The 19,369-nt window shown below is 39.9% G+C and overlaps 1 protein-coding gene across 1 annotated transcript in view; it reads right to left on the bottom strand.

The window, feature by feature from the left end:
- Nucleotides 1-6,715: 6,715 nt before the first annotated feature.
- Nucleotides 6,716-19,369, bottom strand: part of LOC122891582 (uncharacterized protein C3orf20-like) — a 28,762-nt gene continuing 16,108 nt past the window's right edge. The window contains exon 3 of the mRNA XM_044227351.1: nucleotides 6,716-7,768. Within this exon, the coding sequence (XP_044083286.1) occupies nucleotides 7,622-7,768 (147 nt within the window). The 3' untranslated portion in view covers nucleotides 6,716-7,621. The remainder of the gene's footprint in view (nucleotides 7,769-19,369) is intronic.

Genomic DNA, 19,369 nt, shown 5'->3' with positions numbered 1-19,369 from the left:
TTCCTTGGGCCAGTCTCTTGTTGGTGTTTGATTTGTGATCCTCTGCTTATATTTTCAGTTGTCTGTATCATCTGACTTCACAAGTTAAGTCTTCTTTAAAATTGTACTTCATTAAAATTGTATGTTTGAATATATTTAATTAAGAACAGATGTACTGACTCAGGTTTGATTTCTCAAGTTATTGGAGACAATTCAGGAGAAACACATTTAAGGCAAATTTCTAAGAAAATTTAAGAATATGGGTTTAAGGCTTTAATACAAAAGAAATGCCTTGAGTTTAAATCTCAGATCCATCGTTTATTTTTTTTTTTAAGATTTTATTTATTTATTAGAGAGACAGAGATCACAAGCAGGCAGAGAGAGAGAGAGGGAAGCGGGCTCCCCGCTGAGCAGAGAGCCCGATGCGGGGCTCGATCCAAGGACCTTGAGATCATGACCTGAGCTGAAGGCAGAGGCTTTAACCCACTGAGCCACCCAGGCGCCCCTCAGATCCATTGTTTAAAAGCTATGGGTAGAGTTGACCTAATAATGTCATGGGGTGTTTTTCCAGAAAATACCACATTCCTTGGATTGCTAAGTGATGTTGGTAAATTCTGACTTCTCAGCAGTAGTTAAAAAGAAGTGAAACTTTTTTTTTTTTTAAGATTTTTATTTATTTATTTGAAAGAGAGAGAAAGTGCACAAGCAGGGGAAACAACAGAGGGAGAGGGAGAAGCAGGCCCTCCGCTGAGCTGGGAGCCCAGTGCGGGACTCAATCCCAGGACCCTGGGATCATGACCCGAGCCCAAGGCAGCCACTTAACCAACCAAGCCACCCAGGCACCCCAAGAAGTGAAACTTTTGAGTCTGAAAAATACAAGATCTGGTTATGTTAGTAAAATAGGTCAAAAATCTTTAAAAATTTCTCTAAAAAAATAAATAGTAATATTCTGATTCACATAATAAAGGGGGAGAAGCTTTTGATGTTAAAGCATAAACAGAATTAAGTTCTGATACATGTCACAAAGTTTAAGTCCATGGGATATCAACTAGAAGGGACCCTGGAGTCATTTCACTCTGGTGACAAACTTTTATTTATATACTATAAGTAATATAAAATGTGAAATATTTTGATAAATTATTAGAAATCATGTAAAAGTTCAACTGATTTAGTTTAATCCTAATACATTGTTTCCGTATCAAAACAAAACAATGAAACAAGAACTAAATGCCTTAAGACTGTACAATAGCTCAGCTGAGTCGTTATTTGAACTTAAGTAGATAGCCTGCCGTGAATGAAAACCAGGCAAAACTAAGGTTGGTTTATTCTTCCACTTCTGTGGATAAGAACTTGTCTGTGTAATTCACACTTACACGAGAAAATGAAAGCTACAAAGCTTTATAAATTGGAAGAGAAAATATGGAAAAAATGCTCCAAATACAGTAACAATTTACCTAGCACCACTGACAGGTAACTTATGTGCATGAGTTAATTCTTCGTGTAGGTGCGGCAAATTCATTTATTCATAACATTTTTTTAAATAGTTGAATGGGAAAACTTATGGAATGTACCTTCCGTACTTTTTTCTAGACTATTAAGGATCTAATAACCTTTTCTTTGTCATCTTTAAGAATATTAGTTCCTATCACGGGGTGGTAAACAGAAATGCACTGTTAGGGGCTGCTAAGATGGATGAGGTTATGTGTCCTCCTGCTCTGTGACCCTGCAATGCTGTGCTTTTTGAGCTATGTCTCATGTTCACAGTTTCTCTATCTTCCCTTAAAATCAGCTGTCACTTTTTGCTGCTGTCTTGGGTGCCTGCCTCTTGCACTAGGCCCTTGATTTGCTGCTTCTAGTCTGCTGTGGCCTGAGAAACCGGATTTCCAAGCTTGCTAGAATTGTGTCTAAAATAAGAGTAAGTAGACTAAAAGAAGGCTAAGGGGCTTTTTCTGTCAGTTAAGTGCATGGACTTTGTGGTACCCGTTTGGCTGCTTAGCATACTTCCGTTTGCCTCTTCCTTCTTTACTAAAAACTTGCTAAAAATACTTGGCTGAATATGTGATTGCCATATATTTAAGGTATTAATCCAGTTTTTATACGTTAATGTTCCTAGGACTCTCCATTAATGAATTCAGCTGTAAAAGAAAATTCATCTACCATCTTTGTACAAATCACTGTGTATATTTTAGGAAAATGTTAAATGTTTTGTTCTTGTTGATTGTTCCTAGTATAGGACATAGACTGAAAACTTAGAGCATTATAAATGTGACTCCAGCTCTGTTCACCAAGATTTATGTTCTAGAACTATAAGTTTGAGACTAAACTTGCATGGCTAATTTGGTAAAAACTGGCTAACTGAATATTTGGAGAATGACTCATTCTGGATATCCACGTTTTCTATAGAGCTTAAACCCCTTTAAGCATTAAAAATTTTTGGAATAATTTCTGAAGGTAATCCCTTTTAAAACAGTATGCATTGCTGTGTTATTAAACAATATATGAAAATCATTTTAATCTTTTTTGATGTCAGAATGATCATTATTAACAAGTTATCATAGCTTTGTGCCCTTTTACTAAGTGGTTGCATTCTGCTGTGCTTTTTTCATTTTCTTGTCTTTGTTTTCTGTTAGTAGTTCTGATTCCTCCAATTCCTGCAGTTACTGCTTGCTTAAGTGTACCCATAGCAATGGCCTTTCTCCACCTTCGTAGTGCTCCTTCTAGTCTGCTTTAGTTTCGGAAACCAGGTAACTAAAACAGCTACAGTAATGTATAAAGTAAGAATAAACTGACTTGGTAAAGACTAGAAAACTGGATTATACTTAAACACATGGATTTTGTGGCTATCTATTACTCACTCCCTATTTCATTATCTTTAAAAGAAATGAAGTTACTCAGTTCAGTACCTGCTCTCAAAATAGAAGAGCTGTTATTGTACAAAGGGAATCATTTTGTTTCTATACTTTACCTTCTCTATATTCTATCCTTCAATTTTTTTTTGGCTCTGATTAAAACCAGTCCGCTCAAATTAGCATTTTCTGCAGTACTCTCTAAATGAACTGGATACCACATGCTGCTAAGAATGTCCTTGGCTAGTTAGGTTTTGTTTTTATAGAGATGCATCTTCATTTCTGAAACATGAAGTAGGTTAAGTCCTGGGAAATATCAAAATGATCATTATTTTTATCTCAGAGAGCTGAGAAGTAATAAGGTTTTTAGACTCTAGGCAGTTTTACCACAATGAATTTATTCTTTGTGCAGGATTTTAAGACTGTCTTTGTTTTCTCTCAATGAAATGTATGTTAAAAGCTTGCCAAAAGTTATCAGTGTTAGATCTAATGATATTGGCAGGTATTTGAATGACTAAATTAGATCTAATGATATTGGCAGGTATTTGAATGACTAAATTCCCAGTGTCATTCTATGTTTGGCATGTTTAAATTATCATTTAATATGTTAAGTAAGCATGATGATTTTTCTCTCAAATTAAAAATAAACATGAAATGTGCATGTTATAATGCTTGCAAGTTTAAAATTCAAATCTGTTTAGAAAGGGATAGCCTGCCTTTGAATAACTTAGTTTTACCAATTTGCTGATTATGTCTTAGTCCATCCATTGCTTCATCCATCCATCATACACAAGGTAACTGGAAAATCAGTCTGTGGCCATGACTCATCACCTAAATTATCCATATACTACTGGAAGGGAATTATGATATAATACTCATTTAAAAATAGATGACCCAAACCCGTGTCCTGAGACCCACTACAGAGTAGCCGTGATGCTAAACCCTGGTTGGTGGTACAAGGAGAAAAATTCTCCTTGATTGTAGTTGTGAGAGGAAAGTGATTGTACTTAGTGTAATTACTGTAAATCAAAAAGAGGATAAAATGATTCCAGGATTCATAAATACAAAAGCATAGCATGAAGGAGTTGATTTTATGAATAAGGAATTGATTTTATGGAAATCCTAAAATGTGTGATAAATTAAAATGCATATGCTATTTTAAAAAATGCTATACATTTTAACCTGTCAGCAATTGAGTTACTTTGTTTCATCGCTATTTACTGAATTTCATTTGGCACATGGAAAACATGTTATTGAAATAGGACAGTATGTAAGTTGTGTATACTTCTGACACACTTTTTCAAAGTGAATATATTCTATCAGTCATTGTAGAAATACATATTTCCCCTCATATTTGTATCTTAAGAGTTTCTCAATATAAGGGATAATTCTACTGTTTTAAACTTTACATTTTTTACTTTTATAGCATTTCCTAAAGGTTGGCTGCCTACAAATGAACATCTTTTCTAAAACTAAAGCATGTCTTTTATAAGTTTATTTTTGATGATATCCTGAGAAATTAGATATATTTTTTCCTCTCCCAAGTAAATTTAAAATTAATTCCATTTTTAAAGTCAAAGTATTTTCTGCACAGTACTAGCACCTGGCAACGTACAGAAAACTCCAGGAATGCCACTCCCATTCCTGAAAGATTGCTGTATGGTCCTGGTACAGCCCTGGAGGTCCATATGGGTGAAAACCCCAGAAGTCACCTGAGCTGAAAGCACTCCCAAGGAGTTTGGTTTTGTTTGGGTTTGTTCTAGGTATGGTCCCAGGGATCCCAGATCAAACCAGGCCCCTGGGCCTATCCTAGAACCAACCTAAACTCGCGCATCATTCCTGGAACATCAAGTGTTTGAAGACTGAAGAGAATCTGAGGCTGACTAGACATCCTACGTTCACCAAAACTCATTTTTCTTTGTATGTGTGCGACAGTTTGCAAAAATTGGTTGGTTAATCCTTCTCCAATTAAAGGAATAATGATGGATAGCAAGATAAAGTCTACCAGACTTTGACATTATAGTAATTAATCACAGTAGCAATGTGATATGAAATATGGTTATTACTAATGGCTGATGGGAGAGCTGTTCTTATAACTTATCAGATCGCTATTTTATGGTTAAAATGGTTATGGTTAAACAATTTAGCCATGAAGAAAAAAATTTCTCCCCCAAATTAATGGTTTCTGTTTTGTTTTTTTCACTTTCTACTCAACAATATGATAACAGTCTCATTCAATTGTGCAGTTTCTGAAAGGCATTTGGTCTTTGCCCTGTAACTCCAATGCCAAGTAATTTTAAGCTTTTGATTCTGGAGACCAATGTCTTTTTAATCTTATTGAATCCACCATATCACTTTGAGCTTGGTTTTTAGGTTTAAGTCTGGGAAGAACCTTAGTCTGATTTGTAGATACCAAGTCGCTTGTCAGATTCATTGTAAACTGTGATTCAGAATCTGCTATGGTTGATGGAAACAAGCTAGGATGATAGAGTGGAAATGGATTAATACCTCAGAGATTGCCAACGTATTTTGCAGAATAAGATTTTTAGTAAGTTTCTTTATTTTTGTACCCTGCTGCTCTGGATTTTTTAAAAGATTGTGACCTTGATTCATAACGTGGTCTCACATCAGAACTGTGACATTACTATACTTAATTTGAGGACAGGATTTCTGAAAAGGCATGAAAGCCCCCAAATCCAAAGGTTATGATACACAGTGGAAATGTATACTTTTGGTAATACTGACATTTCAGTAGGTTTAGACCATGATTGAAATAATTGCAGATAAATCAGGGACTCCCAACTGTGAAAAGAGCTCCAAACTGCTGTTCCTCTAAGCCTTGTCACCAGAAAAATTGGATCAATGAGTTATCCTTTAAAATAGCGCTGTGAGCTTGAGACTCATTCTGAAGAATTCAACCCTGGGATTAGTTCTGTACCATATTCATCACATAGATGCTTCATCCTGTGGGTTCTGTTATTTTTGCCTTTTAAATCATATTGTGTTTACCCTTCTCAGTGTTTTCCTGTTTACATAAATCAAAACACTACACATGTTAGAATATGTATATATTTGTTGATAAAACAGTAGACCTTGGATCTGAAGCTCTTTGGATTTTGATGCCTTTTAATGTCGCATGATTTAAATGCATTTACTGTCCTATAAATTCACTCTTAATTTATACTTCATTTCTTTGGATTCGTTTTTTCTAATGAACTATATTAGAATTAAATAGGTGAGCCTTATATTGGTGTCTTCCAAAATTTATGACATTTTGCATTCAGACTGAAATGTATGAATCCATCTTGTGTTTATATACAGTAAGTGTTCTCAGTATTGGGGAGGAGGACGTATGCATTCTCTTTTAACATTGTATGAACACTGAAAACAGGAATGTGTGAACTGTCTTAACAGGGTTCGGGCTTGTTTACATAGTAAGTTTCTGTAGTCAGTCTTCCTTCTTCATTTAACACTGAAGTGTTAAGCTCTATTTTTAAAAAAATATCATTTAAGAATATTCTTTCAGAGATATTTTAATTTTTACTTTCTGACTACTTATATTTTATGTAGAACTGTACATTTCCTACCTGAAGACTTGAGATTATAGCCTTTCTCACTTGATGTATTTTATCATATCAAATCTTTAAAAGATTTTTACAAGAATGAACAGGTTTGTATATGTCTGCATTACTGTTGTTCCTCCGAAGCTTAACAAGTCTCTAATAAAATCTGTACTTCTTTGTGTCTTCTGTGTATGTGTGTGTGTGTGTATGTGTGTGTGTGTGTGTGTGTGCTTTTTTTTTATTCTGGTGTTTCCGACATGAATTAGCCAAAAGGTAAAAATTCTTTTTCTTCCTTTTATCTCTATTTTCCTCTATTATAGTATTTTCCAGAATTTGTAAATATACTGACAAACGATGGCAATTTTCTAGGAAAGCCATGGGTTCATTGGTCTAAGTTAGTTTGGTCATTAAAGTGGCTCACATGATAATTTATGAGAGTGAAAACAGGAGATGAGTTTTAAAAGCTCCATTTTCACCCTTCTCAGTGATTGTCAGCCATTGGATACAGTCTAATCATGTTGTATTTGTTGACTTGTATGACCTCCCTGACAGAAAAGACATACTGAATTAAGAAGAACGTTAAAATGATCTAGTGGATCATAATTTTTTCTACATAATTGAACGAATGATTGGTTTGAACCTTATATGCTGGTTAAAGAAAAAGTGGCCTTCCTTGAACTGAACTTTTACTTACTTGTTTGTTTTACTACTACAAAAATGTATTTAACAAAAAAGTTCAATATAAAAATGGCCATGACCTGGTTTTTATATAGTAGAAAAACAGGTGCTGCGTAGAGGGGACATGTGGAAGCAGATGATATCTTCCAGTGAACATGCCCATTGTTTATTTTCCTCATATTCCCACCATTCCAATATCGTTCTGTTGCCCACTGCTTACTGTCTCCTTACATTCATCTATCACAAGATTCATAAAGGGACTGAATCCCCACAGTATTCCTGGGACCTATGCACTACCATTCAATTTCAGTGATAATTTCTTGTCCATAAATTTTTTCAACCCTTGAAGGTAAGCTTTGCTCATGGTGTCTTATTGGCAAGCTCAGTGATGCCTCCAAATGGACTTGAACAGAATTTTGAAATAGATAAACTACCTCTTTCCAGAAGAGATTTGAAGCAAGGAACAAACATTCATAAAGGCAATTCTTGACATGTGGCCCTTTTCTGGGATTTACTAATGAAAAGTACAAGATAAGGTAGAGAATGTGTATCACTCTACCGGATCCTGAAGTCATTGGGTAGGAAATATCCCGTATGATAATCACTCTTTGTCTTCACAATTTGCTTTTGAAGGTCTTTAGCAGATGTGCTATAACCATTGAAAATAAAGTTGGCAAATACTAATTTTCCACGAACATACATCTGTAAAAATAAATAGAACATTTTCAGAATCTATTCATATAAAAATCAGTCCTAATTTTTTTTTGAACTTATTTTTTTTAATTGTAAGTAAGCTCTATGACCAACATAGGGCTTGAACTCAAGACCCCAGGTCAAGAATCACTCTACTGACAGCCAGCCAGGCCCCTAGCCCTACATACTTGTGGATAGGTCTTAAATGTGTCCCATGAGAAAATGTTTGCATTTATATACAAAGTAATATTAGATATCAAACATGTTCCTAGAACCTGAACATACTGTTTGAAGGTAAGGAGACAGGCTCAGCAGTTTTCTCAAAGTTACACACATGGAATGTCAGAACCAGTGTCCTCCCCAGCTGTAAAGGACATCTTTATCATCAGCCACCTACAGATGCATTTCATTTTACAGCTGAACTCTAGAACAGAGTACAGAGTCCTTGAATTTGGAAGTCAGCAGACTTGGATTATGGATAAAACTACTCTAAAACTTAGGCAAATCATTAAATGATTTCAAGGTACAGTTTCCTCTGTTCAAAAAAAAAAACAAACAAACAAACACTGGGGCACCTGGGTAGCTCAGTCATTAAGCGTCTGCCCTCGGCTCAGGTCATGATCCTGGGGTCCTAGGATCAAGCCCCGAATCGGGCTCTCTGCTCTGTGGGGAGTCTGCTTCTCACTCTTTCACTCCCCCTGCTTGTGTTCCCTCTCTAGCTGTGTTTCTTTTTGTCAAATAAATAAATAAAATCCTTTAAAAAAAAAAGCATTAATTATGAATTGGACTGGACCTCTAAAATTCTCTTCCAAGGCTAACATTTTTAGATTCTCTATTTCTTAATGAAGAAAACAACTGAACTATGTAAAGCCAAGTTTGTCATTCTATTCCAGGGTGAAAAAGTGCTTATATTTATGACACAGGTGAGCAGCCTAAGAAATATTCAACCTTGACATTAAGGGGATAAAAAGAAGTAGTGAGGGGGGCGCCTGGGTGGCTCATTTAGTTAAAGTGCCTGCCTTCAGCTCAGGCCATGATCTCTGGATCCTGGAATCAAGTCCCGTGTCTCCAGTCGTGTGTGTGCTCTCTCAAATGAAATCTTAAAAAAAAAAAAAAAAAAGTGGTAGGGGTGGATGATGGTAGTTTAAAAAATTGTAGCTGGTTCTGGCTAAGAATTAAGCATATTTTACATCTTAAAGTAAATACTAGTACTTGGGAGGGGGCAGTGTAAGAATTTAAAAGAAACAATAGTTCCCTGTGATTGCATGTTACTCCTTTCCTCTTGGATGGCATAATCTTTTTGTCGCAAAGGAATGTCCTATTGCAAGGTTTCCTCTGTAGGAATAGAATTTTCTGCTTTATCTTCATTTCAGCAATGAATCTTTTTGTTGTTGTTGTTACAGATTTTATTTATTTGAGGAAAAGAGAACATGAGTGGATGAGAGGGAGAAGCAGACTGCAGTCCCAAGGCGGACTCCATCCAGGGTCCCTGGAATTATGAGCTGAGCCGAAGGCAGACGCTTAATGACTGCCACCCAGGCACCCCTCAGCAACAAAAGTATCAATCTTTTGTTTCATATCTTGTTTCTTGATCTAAAATACTCTATTCTTTAACACACTTGCCTGGCTATTAGCCATGAAGCCACTTACTTATCTTACCTGAACTTAGAAGATGAAGCTATGATACATTGGTAATGATAGCTAATGACAATATTATAATATACAAAATATATGATACACTAAGATATGAAGAATTTAATAGTGATAATCCCATAAACAGTGACATAGGGTAACAGGTTTTTTCCACCACAATAAATGTGAAATACTGGTATAAAAGTGAAAAAAATGTAATTTAAGAAATTGGTTGGGGCACCTGGGTGGCTCAGTGGGTTAAAGCCTCTGCCTTCAGCTCTGGTCATGATCCCAGGGTCCTGGGATTGAGCCCCACATTGGCCTCTCTGCTCAGCGGGGAGCCTGCTTCCCTCTCTCTCTGTCTCTCTGCCTACTTGTGATCTCTGTCTGTCAGATAAATAAAATCTTAAAAAAAAAAAAATGGTTGGATACCTGGGTGACTCAGTTGGTTAATCAACTGCCTTCAGCTCAGGTCATGATTCTGGAGTTCCAGGATTGAGTCCTGCTTTGGGCTCCCTGCTTGGCAGGGAGTCTGCTTCTCCCTCTGACCCTCCCTCTCTCGTGTTCTCTCACTCTCTCTCAAATAAAATCTTTAAAAAAAGAAAGAAAAAAAGAAAAATTTGGAGTTGAGGAGCTGTAGGATTTCATTGCTATTTTGGGCTTCTATTCACATATAAGAAGAAAGCTTATCATTCTGTGTGTGTTCAAGCTGTCACCTCTTAGGCTAACCCTGAGGCAGGGCCTAGAGAAAAGGAGAAAGGCTACAATGTTCAGTTCTTGTAAAAACAACCTGATCAAAATACAGAAAAATGTTGGACTAGAAAAAACCTTAAGTTTGTATATGTCCAGACAACAGTAGGACCAGACCCAGTACCAAAATTCAAAATTTTTTCTTGCTGAAATAGTATGAGTCGAAGTTCAGTTGAAATTCAAAACCTGGAATAACCTAATCCAGAGGTGCCCAGCATTTTATCAACTAAGGACCCCTGATACTATTTTCCCCCTGGGTACCAGGTTTTGAAGAATTCTTTTATCTATCACATAATCTATCTTAATTAAAACTCTATAAGGTACACCCTCTCCCTTAATATTTGAACTAACCAAGGCTATCATGGTCAATCAGTTTGAGGGTGTGCTCCGTGCCAGGCGCTGTGCTCAATGCTTACAACAGAACGATGAACAAGAAGGTTTCTGCCCTCACTGAATACTAGAGGAAGAGCCAGACAAGATACTGGGAGTGAGGAGGTGGTCAACACTACAGAAAACAAAGCCAAGGAAGAGGGATATGGAGGATGGAGAGTACTTTTTTGTACAATGCGATCACGCAGGAAGGGGGTGAGGGAAGCCAGTGAGGTCTGGGTAGAAATGGAGCTGGTTTGGGATAGGTTAAGTATAAAATACTTATTAACCATTAGGTGAAAATGCTGGGTAGGCATTTAGATATATGTTGGATATATAAGTCTAAGTTCAAGAGAAAGATCCAGAGTGGGAGATGTCAGCGTTCAGAGTTGTTTTTTTAAAGTCATGAACATAAGTCAGAGGGAGTTGGAACACTCCCGACCCGAGGCCACAATCTGATCCGAAATCAAGAGTCAGACACTCAACCCACTTGAGCCACCCAGGCACCTACTTGCTAGTGTCCTTTGACACACAAACATCAGACATTTTGATGAAGTCCAGTATATTTTTTCTTTTGTTGCTAAATTTCCTTATCTTTTCAAGAGAGCCAAGAGTACCATCTGATTCATAGGATTATCATGAGGATTATATAAATCAGTACGTGTGAATACATGTAAAGGGGTTCGGACAATGTGTGCCATGTAAGAGAGACATTTAATAAATATAAGCTACTGTCCAGGCTAAGTTTGTGTATAAAAACCCATGGCCAAGTGGACAGAAGTAGGACATGTGACATGGAAGCCAGAGAAGCAGAGGGTCTCAACAACACGATCAATGGTGCAAAATGATTCAGAGAAGTCAAGAAAGCTCCAAAGAACAAACTTATATTTGGCACCTGCAGGTTCAGACAGTGGTGAGACAGAGAAACACGCCCAATTATACCGGACTGAGAACTTCTGTTAGGCCCTTTTTGGTCTCCAGGGCCGGTCCGCTGGGTCAGCCCTTCCTGTGATCTAACCCAAGACTAATCCTGGGGGGCTGCTTAAGTGCAGCGGGGAGAACACTCTGTTTGGAGGCAGAACACCTGGGTTAAAGTTCCTGGTCTTCTACCACACAGGAATCCTGATTACCACTTCATTTTGCATTTTAGTTTAATCACAAGATTCCTAAAAGAAGGCAAGTAATTCCTCTGCACATTGTTCATTCACATAATAAAACTGTTAATCTCATTTCTTTGGACACTTCCCCGCCGGACCACTGTCCTAGTGTCCATTATTACTCATCAGACTGGTGTGAGAATCTTTTTGCAAAAGCCCTTTATAAACTGCAAAGATCTTCTTATTATCTAGTGGGATCCACTCGGTCCTACTTAGCCTGTTCAGCTGCGGTGAGAGCGTAAACGTTTAAACCACACTGGTTATACCATTGTTCCGGCAATTGAACAGAATGGAATGGAAAGACTTGTCCAAACAACTCAAACCAAGCAAACAGTCCCTGACTTGCTCTCTCAAACTAAATGTGTTAGCCTTGTGGTGACCCAATATTGACTTAATGACTAAATGAAAGCAGAGATCCTAACTACCCTCCAAACACTCACCAATTACTTTAATGAACCCTCCCACGATGCTTCCAGACGGCAACCCTTTCATTTAAGTAGAGACCAGAAAAGGGATACATGTTAGTAGAATAAAGAGACCTCCAAAACACTCTCAAGAATCCTAAAAGTCTCATTTACAGAAAAACAAAGAGGAGGCCATTTCCCACTCTACCTGCTCCTGTACTATATCCTGATTCTACCAACAGACTCTTCTGTTCCCCCATTTTGGACCCTGAGTCAGGATAACTGGGTTCAAATCTCAGCTCCACCTCCTAGCTGTGTAAATGCCTTGAGGTCCCAGTTTTCTTATCTATTGAACAGAAACAGCATCATCACTTCATAGGATTATTGCCAGGATTTAGGAAATTAGTTTGTGAAAAGGTAGGATTCACAGCAGATACTCCTTTCCTTTGGGTCTCCAGTACCTGTCTTTTTGCTGGGGAATTCCTGCCTTGTAGAAATGCCTGGGGCCTTGCCAAAAGGTGGGGCAAAGACCTGGTTATAAATGAAAGGGGCAAAGCAAAGTAAAAATGGGTTTGGTATTCCTGACAGAAGGAACGGTGAATATCCGTTCACTCAAAGAGTATTCATTGAAAATCCACTTGGGGCCCCTGGCTGGTTCTGTTGGTAGAGTGTGCGAATCTTGATCTCAGGGTTGTAAATTTGAGCCCCATGTTGCATATAGGGATTACTTAAAAATAAAACCTTGGGGCGCCTGGAAGTCTCAATCAGTTGAGTGTCCAACTCCTGATTTCAGCTCAGGCTGTGATCTCAGCGTCCTGCCATCGAGCCCCCACATCAAACTCTGCATTCAGGACAGAGTCTCTTGTCCCTCTCCCTCTGCTCCTCCCCCCAACCACCCCCCTCACTCCCTCTAAAATAAATAGATAAAATCTTTACAAATAAATACATAAAACCTTTAAAATATCTATCTTTCTGGGCACTTTTCTAGGCACCAAGATGCAGGAATGAACAAAACAGACAAAACCTCTTCCCTCACTGGGGGGATCAGATCGTAAACCAGTAGACAGATAAGATGTAAAGTACCGATAAGTGCTATGAACCAAATAGAGTAAGGGATGGAGAGTGAAAGGGGCTCCTTTAGACAGAACCGAAAGGGAAGGCCACTGAGGCCATACCTGCTGCCTCAGACCCCTGAGGATGTGAGAGACTAGAGTGTGCATCTCTCTGGACGACAGTCAGCAGAGAGCGCACCACGTGTAAAGGCTCCGAGGGGGAAACAGCAAGGGGGGAAACAGGGCAGCGGAGCAGGTTGGGGAGTGGAAGAGAGGAAGGGCCTGAGTACATGAAGTGTTGTGGCCCCTAGAAGAGCTCTGGGATTTTACTTCAGGGGTGAGGAGTGCCTAGCCGAGGGCTCTGAGCAGAGAAGGGCTGTGATCTGAGGCAGGCTTTGTACCGATTACTGCTGGCGCTACAGAGGACAGACAGTGGCGGTGGCAAGGGTAGACACAGAGACAGATCGGGGCTCTTAGGAAAGATGCTGCTGCCTGGAAGTGGCGTGAATTGTCAGACTGGATATATCAGGAAGGTAGAGGCTCCAAGATTGGCACACAGATTACAGGGGGGGTATGAAAAAAGAAGAGTCCAGATTTATTTCAATATTTTTGGTCCGAGTAAACTGGGCAATGGTCATTTCCTGAAATGAGGAAGAAATGGGGAGGGGCACGTTTTAGAGAAAGAGGAAAAGGCTCAATTTGGGAAAGTTAAGTCAAGATGCCTGCGGAATGTTCCAGCAAGATACTGAAATAGAGCGTTGGAATCAGGAGGGACATGGAGTTCCGGGGAGACGCTGTATGTGGGGATGCTAATGTGGGAGTCATCAAGAGATGGAGGGTTTCTAAAGCCACAGGACTGGGGGTGAGGTTCTAGAGCAAGGGTCAATGGAGACATGAGCAGACATGAAGATGAGCTACTGAGACATGAGCTGAGCTACTCTCCTCTCTTCCTAGAGGCCAAGTGAAATGCATGCTCTTAACCCTGGTCACATATAAAAATCACTCGAGGGTCTATTAAGAAAATAGATGCTTGGGCTCCACCCAGATCTACTGAATGAGACTCCCCATGGGGTGAGGCCTATATTTCTTTCTTTCTTTCTTTCTTTTTTAAAGATTTTATATATTTATCTGACAGAGAAAGAGCACAAGTAGGCACAGCAGCAGGCAGAGGGAGAAGCAGATTCCCCCTGAGCAGGGAGCCGGATGCGGGCTTCAATTCCAGGACCCTGAGATCATGACCTGAGCTGAAGGCAGAGACTTAACCCACTGAGCCACCCAGGTGCCCGTGAGGTCTGTCTGTCTGTCTGTCTTTCTTTCTTTTAAAACATTATTTATTTATTAATTTATTTGACAGACAGAGATCACAAGGAGGCAGAGAGGCAGGCAGAGAGAGAGAGGGAGGCAGGCAGAGAGAGAGAGGGAGGCAGGCTCCCAGCTGAGCAGAGAGCCTGACGTGGGGCTCGATCCCAAGACCCTGGGACCATGACCTGAGCCAAAGGCAGAGGCTTTAACCCACTGAGCCACCCAGCCGCCCCAAGGTCTATATTTCTTAAAAAGCTCCGCAGCAGAATGGCCAGGTAGGAGGACTGCTGCCCTTAGAAAAAGTAAAGAGGGAAGGAGAGGCTGTGGCCTAGGGAATACCAAATAACCAGAGCAGGGGCTCAACAAAGCTAAGGAACCTATTAAACCCCTGACTTCTACACACACACACACCACCACCACCACCACCATTAATCAAAAGCTTCAAAGACAGCTCTATACCCATGTCTGAGTGTAACTTCCTTTCCTCAAAATAATAACGTCATATTTTTGGTTTTCCAATAGTTTTTAAATACATTTTCTCATTTAAACATACATTATCATTTGAACATAACATCTTCCTCTTGAACAATTAGCCTTGCATCAACCCCGTGAGTGACAGGTGCAGACTGCACGTACTTAAATCTAGCCATTAAGTCCAGACCCTGTTGGCATGCTGTGGTACGGTATACTAACTCATCCCATCCTCACAACATCCATCGGTGATTTTCTCCCCAATTTACAGACGAGGAAACTGAGGTAAACCACAGAAGAAGTCATAGACCTCAGACTCAAACTCAAGTTTCTGACCCCACCCCCCTGCAAGCTTATGGTCTCACTTCATCAAAAATTTGATCACTGCTCTTTTTTTTTTTTAATGGCTACTAAACTGGCTTAGGTTTTAAAGCATGGAACTTTATAGTCTTTCCAGAAAGGATAAGGTTTTCCTGATTTTGAAGTAACTGCTGTGGTAGCAGACTGAACCAGAGCTTCACATTTCTTTGGTAGGTACTGGTTTTACTCCCATGGTCTTTTATAAGAAAAACTGCTTCTTAGGATTGTAGATAGAAAATATAAAAGCTCCTGATCAAATATGCTCCTAAAATCAGACAATAGGGTGATCGGTTGTCCCTACAACTAATTTGGCTGATAGGATTTGGTGAGAGAAGTTATAAATTAATCCACACTACGGAGTTTCACTTCCCTTCTGTGATTAGTCATTCTCCATAACATTGTGACTTTTCCCTGAAGTTCAGCATTACAACATCCATGTATCTTACCAGTAAGTGTGATCAATAATTCTTAAACTAATTTTGATAACCACATGCCCTTCTGATCTGCCATATAGTCATAGGAGAATTTCTGCATGCAACTTTTATAAAATAGTAAATTGTAGGGGCACCTGGGTGGCTCAGTCGGTTAAGTGTCTGCCCAGAGTCCTGGGATCAAGTCCCACAAGGGGATCCGTGCTCAGTGGGGAGCCTGCCTCTCCCTCTGGCTGCTGCTCCCCCTGCTTGTGCACACTCTCTGACAAATTAAATAAAATCTTAAAAAAAAAAAAGAAAAAAGAAAAAAGTAAACTCTACCTCCAATGTGGGGCTTGAACTCACAACCCAGAGATCAAGAGTTGCCTACTCCAGGGGCACCTGGGTGGTGTAGTCCATTAAGTGTCTGACTCCTGGTTTGGGCTCAGTTCATGATCTCAGGTTTGTGAGATGGAGCCCCATGAGCTCCATGTTCAGCAGGGAGTCTGCTTAAGACTCTCACTCTGCTGTATCCCTCTCTCTCTCTCTCTCAAATAAATCAATCAATCTAAAAAAAAAAAATTAAGAGGTCCCCAATTTCACCAACTGGGCCAGCCAGGTGTCCCATGCATGCAGTGTGATAGGATAAGCCTCCTAGCCAAAAGAACCTGCATTCTAATTCCTCAGAGTCAAACCAGACACACCTAAACCAGCTGTTTCTAGATATTTTTCTTTGTTTTCACACACTTAAAGTTAACTTCAAAGATTTCAAAGCCATGTCTTAAGGAGGGGCTAGATTTGTAAAGAAAACAGAATGAAAATTTCAGTTATTTATAATTGCATAATTAGTTGGTTTTCTTCAGGTTAATTCTTTTCTTAAACCTTATAGTTTGTTTGTTTGTTTGTTTGTTTCCCTTAGAGGAGAAATAGGAGCCCATAAGAGCTGTAAGTAGTTACATCTCCGCGGCCCACCTTCTATAGATCCTCCTGGGGTAAGTATTAAGATTGAAGCTGTTTGCATCACCTCTCCCTGTGCTAAGCCTCATCTCCTCAATTGTCCTTACCAGTCTCTATGTTACCGGACAGGGGAACGTGGTGACCATGTAATTTACTTAGAAGCATAAAGAGCAATTTCATTCTCAATACTTTACCCAGTAAGAGCACCGATGGAAGGGTCACATGGCTTTCCCAACTGGAAACATGATACATAAAGCAATGTTCAAAATCATTGAACTGACAATAGCTATGCTTCTCTGTTCATATCACACTTTGGAATCCGGATATGCACACATGAAGACATTCCCAAAACTAAAACTCGTGGCTACACACGTGATCTCTGAGCGTATTTTGCATATGACTGGGCATGTGATTGAAGTTAGGCCAATTAGACCTGATCTCTCCCGGACCGCGTGGGGAGGACAGACTGAGGTGGATGGCACTGAGAGCTGATGCCATCTGGTGGCGGTGGCCGGGACTGCCGCTGAGGACTGTTGGGCTGCCCTGGCTAAGGCGACGGCTGTGGTCTTAGGAAAGGACCTAATAAAGTCTGTCTTTGATTCTGTGGCTTACCCTAAATCCTTCCAAAACCACCCCCCTTATCCCTTATATTAGCCAGAATTGGTTTCTGTTGCTTGCGATCAAAGATCCTTAATTAAGAAACAAAATAAATGCCTTCATGCCCATAAAATACAGCAGGGGATAAAACTAGAAAATCATCAGTTTCTTTCACTGATCACTACCTTCTGTTATTCACTGTATTTTTTATTAGAAGGTACATTCAGAACTTCAGGAAGGAAGGAAGGCTTTGAGAGTTGGTGCAGAATAATTTACGCAGGAATGTGAGCTGGCTGAATCCAAGACTTCTCCAGTTTGTGTACTCTTAGTATAGCTCCACATGAAACCCAAGTCATTTCTACAGCAGGAATAATTTTTATGACCCTCAGCCTTGATCTCTCACTACATTCTATCCTTCTTGATATTTTTTTCGAGGGTGGCATGGAGAAGAGGTCTTTAAAAAAAAAAAAAAGCTGTATGAACATTTTATCTCCATTTTAAATTGTACAATTCAGTGGTTTTTATTATATTTACAAGGTGGTACAACCCACCATCTAATTCCAGAACATACTCAGTCCCCTCAAAGAAAGCCCATGCCCACAAGAAGTCACTCCTCATTTCCTCTCCATCTACTTCTGGAAATAGCTAATCTACTTTCTATCTCAAGGATCTGCCTATTCTGGACATTTTGCCACATGAAACATACAAGACGTGGTCACTTGTGTCTGGCTTCTTTCATTTAGCGTATCTTCATGGTTCATCCAAGAGGTCTTTTTAAAACACTTAATCAGGACTTCATCAAATGTAAAAATACATCTCAACAAAAATACATTTGCCATATGTAGGGACACACTGGGATCCTTTAAGATCTTATGAGGGTTTATAACAACTTTGTACTCTGGTGATTTGTTGGGGGGCAGGGGAGTGGAGAGAGGAGGGAAGGAAGAGGAAAGGTAGGGAAGGAAGGAAGGGAGGGAGGGAAGGAGAGACTGATTGAGTGAATTCTTACAGGAAACAGTCTCCCTAATTAAAATAAGACCCAGAACCTTTTAAGCAGCATGCTGGGGCATGCAAGAGCATCCCTTGCTCCTGTTCCTCTGTCTTGTCATCACTCTTTTCCCTCACTTACTTTATAGTGTTTGGCACATAGTAGGCACTCAATATTTTGCATAAGGAAGGAATGAAGGAGGTTTGATGTAAAATGAGACTCTTTAGGTGGACAGCAGGCAGGTGACCAGGACACAGTGGTTCTCTTCCCTAGAGTTTTCCTAGGATGATAGGCAACCTCACTGGTATCACTTTGATGGCCACTGAGGCACACCATTCCCCTCCAACATTCGGGCCCAAGCAGAGTCCCCACTCTGGATCCACTGCCTCCTTCCTCTCTCGCAAAAGCTCCCTCAAAGTTCTCCCAGCCCACAGTTTCGTCTCTCTCCAATTCATTATCTAGATTCAACTGATAGTGATCTTTCTAAAGCATGGATATACACTCATGGTCCTCCCTCTTTACAATACTTCAGTGTTCCTCATTCCTCTTAGGATCAAGTTCATGCTTCTCCTACTCTCTGTATCCCTCCTCCTTGCCCTCTACTTTCTTCTCCTCCTTCCCGTCCTCCTCACCCTCCTATCCTCCTTCTCCTTCTTTCTCTCCTCTTCCTCTCCTTCCTCCCTGCCTCCTCCCCCTTTCTCTCCCTCCCCTTCCTCCATTTCTTATCTTTCCCATCATAACTCACGAGACCTAGCATGATCTGGCCTAGTCTCATCTTTTATAACTGTCCTCATGCCTTCTCCACCTTACCCTTTATGATCTAGGTGGATTTCATCTTGTTGACTCTGAACTCCCTAAAACACCTCTAAGTGGGGCGGTCCAGGAGGCATATGGGTATATGGGACCAAGGCTCAGGTGAGAAACTGGGAATAGGGCTGGAGATGGGGGTGTCACTAGCATACTCTGAGTCACTGAGTCTGTGGAAAAGAATGTTGGGAGTCTGCAGGGGACTCATGGAAGACATTGAGGGATGCCAGCATTCCCAGAGGTGGCCTTAACCAGGAATGCTCTGTGATTTGACTCCTTCATGATCCAGATCAAAAGAGCTGGTTTTCCTGTTTGCAGTTCATCCTTCCCCACTGGTAAGGAGACAAATTCTGA

The sequence above is a fragment of the Neovison vison genome, chromosome 12 (assembly GCF_020171115.1).
Source record: "Neovison vison isolate M4711 chromosome 12, ASM_NN_V1, whole genome shotgun sequence".
NCBI classification, from domain to species: domain Eukaryota; kingdom Metazoa; phylum Chordata; class Mammalia; order Carnivora; family Mustelidae; genus Neogale; species Neogale vison.
Note: the sequence above shows the minus strand (reverse complement) of the source record. Positions and strands in the feature narration are given on the sequence as shown.